The 4,614-nt window shown below is 47.9% G+C and overlaps 1 protein-coding gene across 1 annotated transcript; it reads left to right on the plus strand.

Moving 5' to 3' along the window:
* The first annotated feature begins 320 nt into the window (after positions 1-320).
* On the plus strand, positions 321-4,233 carry LOC111730821 (vomeromodulin-like). Its single transcript, XM_023522261.1, has 3 exons — positions 321-623; positions 3,149-3,602; positions 3,925-4,233. The coding sequence occupies exons 1-3, from the start codon at positions 395-397 to the stop codon at positions 4,031-4,033; spliced, it is 792 nt and encodes a 263-aa protein (XP_023378029.1). The 5' UTR covers positions 321-394; the 3' UTR covers positions 4,034-4,233.
* The last annotated feature ends 381 nt before the right edge of the window (positions 4,234-4,614 follow it).

The raw sequence follows: 4,614 nt of genomic DNA on the forward strand, positions 1-4,614 counted from the left end.
AGCTGGATCATTTCAAAATTCAAATTCCCCAGATGGTGACTCAGACCACTCCAAGGATGTTTGGGTCAGGGAGACTGGCAGGAGGATGAGACCTTAGTGGTAAGTAAGGCTTACAATAAGGGCTTGGCCTGCACTCAAAGAATGTCACCAGCCCACAGACATTTTGATGCAAAGGTGAAAAAGAAGTGAAACGAGAGGCCCTTCCTCAGGACATTGACTGCCATGGGCTCCAACGTTGTTCCATGAATACACTATGCAGACCAGAATATGTACAATGTGAATGGCACCCTCCTACAAGAGCTAGAATCTTGTTTGTACACTCAATATGAACATATTGGTCCATTTGGAAAGTGGTGTCTGACGAAGCCCTCCTTTGCAGATATCGGCCACCAAGATGCTAAACCTCTGGGCCCTAGCCATCACATTGGCTATCCAGGCCGAAGCATTTGACCTGCTGATGTCTCCTCCAGCATCACCTGGAAAATGTCCTGTCGCACCCTCTTTACCATCCACAGGGGTTTTCAGACGCGTCCCAGTTCAAAAATACTCTCCACTTTCAAAACGTCTAGTGGTGACTCCTCCCATTGCGAAGAACCCCGTATCTAACAGCAAACTCTATGACTGTAAGTAAGAATTGTTTCGCCTGCACATGTTTGACTTTCCACCCCCTCACACGCGCTTCTCATTTTCCAGCCCAAAGGCTAGTTATGCCTTCTGAACTAGTGGTTCTCAAAGAGGAGGTGGTATTGGAGTCACTTCAAGAACTTGTTAACAAAACAGCTGCCCGGGCCTCACTCCCAGGTATTCTGGTACAGCAGCACTGCAGTAGTAGGCTTGAGAACCTGGTTTTCTAATAAGATCCAAGATGATGCTGAGCCTGCTTGTCCACAGTCTACACAATGAGAAGGACTGGTCAAAGCAACCCTGGAGAAGGGAGCTCTAGGATCCAACAATCTCTCTGGTTATTTGCCTTTTATGTGTTTATCACCTGGACACTATGCCAGAGGATCTCACAGCTTCTCACTGCTGAACCCCCAAGTTAATCCCAGACACCCACGGGTGATTAAAGCAACCTGGTGGACCAGGAGCCAGAAATTTAAAAATCTGGGTCCACCTCCAAACCACTCCTTGACCAGATTCACGTTCCCCAAGCTCCCTTTTCATTCCCTCCCTGAGTCTCAGCTTCCTCCTCAAGGAGATGTGGAATTCTGTCCTCCACCAATTTCCCAGAGCCTGAGGGCGGAGGAGTCAGGAATTACAAGACCTGGCAAAAAATTGACTCCTTTTGGGGAACGAAAGGGAATAGGACTCATCAGCAAATAAAAGCCAGCAGAAAAGTCCCCAGAGCCGCAGCCTAGGTGGGCCTTCCAGGATGACAGGGCAAGATGGCAGAGGGTGACAGAGGATCCAGTGCCAGCCTAGTGACTACAGTACCCAGGCCCACAGCTCATCCGCTCCTACTTTACCTCTTAAAGAGCATGTGCTCCATTCTTCTAACCATCCTACCTTATTACAAAAATACTTCAAATATACAGTAAAGGTCAGACAGTGGTACAAAGAACAGCTGTGTACCCATCAATCAGTGATTTGGTGATGGTTGTGGTGGTGGTGAATTTCACTGTCAGACAAACAAAAACTAAAAAGATATATAGAGCAAAAACCTTTGTACCCAACGTGTAGATTAAAAAATAATACCCAGCTACAGGGCTGAAGACCCCCTCCCTCCTCCTCCCTTCCTCCCCTCCAGAGGCCTGATTATTTTTCCCTTACCATTCTTTATATTTTATGACATGTGGTTCGCAATATAAAAATTTGTACTACATGTTATAGTTTCCCAGAAGGTGGCCTGCTTATATTGTTTCTCATACTTATGTTCCATCCATGTTGTAATGAGAAACTTTTGTCCATTCATTTTCACTGCGATATTCTACCTGATGAATCCTCCATGATTTGCACATCTATCCATTTTATTTTTGTCCAATTGTGTGCTATTCCGAGCAATGCTAACTAAACACTCCTGTGCAGGTCTCCAACTTCACATGTGCAGGAGATTCTCTAGGGCATAAACTGGGGGTGGGGTTACATCTACATCACCCTACACAGGCAATGGCTCTCCAGAGTGCAGAGCCCTAGGCACAGGAAGCAGCAGCAAGGCTCCAAAAGCCATGTCCCAGCAGCTCGACAGGGGCTGGTACTAGCAGACTTCTTCCTCCCGCTACTCTACTGGGCCAGGAATATTGTCCCTCAGTCCCAGTCACTTCTTGCTGAGGCAGCCAAGGTTGATCACCATCCACATGTGATAGCTCTTCAACTGAGTTCCTTCCTCAGGCCATCAAGGGCGACATGATACACAGAGCTGACTTCATAGCTCTGCTACTTGGCTCTTGACTCTCCTTCCCTTCCCCGCCATCTCCTGGGATTCTGCTTTTCCCTGACTTGCTTCTCTCCAGTGTGGAGGCAAAGCCATGGTTAGCACCTCCTCCACCCTGATATTAACAATGCTGCAGGAGCATGAGGGCTGATGCAGGAGTTCTAGTAGAGGCAGCTGATCAAAGGTGGCAGGAACTCCCAATGACCTGCAAGGGGAAAAATGAGGCCTAGAGAAGAGAAGAGACTTGCACAGAATCACACAGATGGAGAACAGGGAAGCCTAGATCTGTCAGCTCCACCACCACTTCCCCCAGCTGCCTCCTTGCCCTACTCAGCACTTAAAATGTCAATCATTCATTTCGTCCTCCATCCAGTGTTCCATGCTGCAGGTTCTATCATGCACCCCCGGACAGGTGCTAAGACTAAGACTCAGCCTTCAAGGGGCAAAGACTAGACTATATTCTGGGCTATTGGGTTCAAAAGCTAAACAAGGTCTTTTTATTCCATGTCCAAGTCACACTAGAGTAACATATCAAAATCATGCTGGCCTCAAGGAGGTGCTAATAAACATTAACTCTTAACAGGAAACAGGTATACTTCTGGAACAATAGGCTGTTCTCGGAGTGGACAGAAGTAGGGATCGGCATTTCAGGAAGCACGATATATACCGCCTGTGAGCCCCACAATTCCACAGTGCTGGCTCTCCAGCTGGGAAGGTTCCTCTGCCTGGACCAGCTGGGCAGCTAACAGTAGGAACATGTCTCTTGTTCTTTTTCAGATCTGAATGCCAACCTGCCCCTGCAGATCAAGAAGATGCTGATGTGTGCGGAGATGGATCTGGCTGGTGTGGTTGGGACAGTATTAGACACAGTGTCCAACTTGGACGTGCTATCTCTATTAAGCGACACTTCCCCACTCAATATCCTCAGTGGTGGTGGCCTTGGTGAAGTCCTGGGCAAGGGGAGTAGCAGCAAGTCCTCAAACCTCCCATTGCCATTGCTCTCAGAAGCTTCTGCTGTTACTAACCTGCTACCCGTGGGCAAAGGGATCCTGGGCAGTATACTACCCATCCCTCCACAGGCTAATCCTGTCTCAAATCTCCTCCAGCCCTTGAGTGCTGTGGTCAACAAAGAATCCACCACGGGCTTACTAAAGAGTGCACTACCAGCTGACACCATGGATGCGCTCATTGGTGGGCTGGGAAATATTAAGGTGAAAGATCTCTTGATAGGGTAAGTGATTCCTTGACCCTAAGGCATGGAATAAGAGAAAGCTGCTGCTTGGGGAGGCTGAAGTTCAACCTCCCACAATTCCATGGATAGGAACGACTATGTTTTCACAAAGCAATATGCCAGCTCTATGCTGAAATTCTACCCTTTGGGGGGAAACAGGAACAAGATTTCTCAAGCTTAAAGAACTGGGCGGGTAAGGGAACTGGGGAGTCCAGGGAATGGATGGTTTGGTAGGCTGTTAACTGGCTACTTCAAAGGCATTGCTCCTGCTGCACAACCTGATTCCTTGAGCCCAGGACTGACCCTAAATGTCACTTTACAGATTAGAGGTTCAAAATGCAACTGTGGAGAACATGATGTTGACCATGGCAGATCCTCAGAAGATCCTCGTCAAAGCATCAACTACTGCCTTAATAGGTGGAAAAGGGTGAGCCTGTCTCTATGTCAACTGAGTTGGCCTGGACGAGGCCATTAATATCCAGTGTCCAGGGGCCAGGCAGTGACAACACAGAGTAAGGCAGGATGTCTGAAGATGGGGCAAATTAGGCACCAGGCACAGCTTCCCGTCTCCTCCAGCCCAGAGGAGCAAGGTAGGACAATGACTCCATAGAGCTCCATCCTCAAATAGTGTAAAGCCAGAAATCCAGATTTCCATATGAAATATGCACATTTATACAGACGGCCAATGGAGAGAGAAACCGTACAGAATGCATCTTGTACTGACAGCACCAGTATTACAGGAAATGTACCTTCCAAATAATCTGGACTGTCCAAAGAGAATCAGCCCACTCCTTATACTGTCGTAGGCAGTTGGGGGAGACAGAGATTATTAACTGCCCTCAGGAAGCTACAAATTTAAGCATGCATGCATGCATACATTCATTCACCCACCTAACAAGTAGTTAATAAACACTGCTCTGTACCAGACGCCATGCTGGACACAGAGGGATGACTAATGGTGGCCCCTGCCCTCAGTGAGAGTCAACATGTCAGGGAGGAACAGGTCAACATT

This window comes from Pteropus vampyrus, unplaced genomic scaffold (genome assembly GCF_000151845.1).
Source record: "Pteropus vampyrus isolate Shadow unplaced genomic scaffold, Pvam_2.0 Scaffold336, whole genome shotgun sequence".
NCBI lineage: Eukaryota > Metazoa > Chordata > Mammalia > Chiroptera > Pteropodidae > Pteropus > Pteropus vampyrus.

What these genes read in the sequence shown, in the direction of transcription:
- LOC111730821 (XM_023522261.1), top strand. Translation starts at nt 395, where the DNA reads ATGCTAAACCTCTGGGCCCTAGCCATCACATTGGCTATCCAGGCCGAA. An exon ending in TAACAGCAAACTCTATGACT is followed by an intron (nt 624 to 3,148) that starts GTAAGTAAGAAT and finishes GTTCTTTTTCAG; the next exon opens with ATCTGAATGCCAACCTGCCC. An exon ending in GTGAAAGATCTCTTGATAGG is followed by an intron (nt 3,603 to 3,924) that starts GTAAGTGATTCC and finishes GTCACTTTACAG; the next exon opens with ATTAGAGGTTCAAAATGCAA.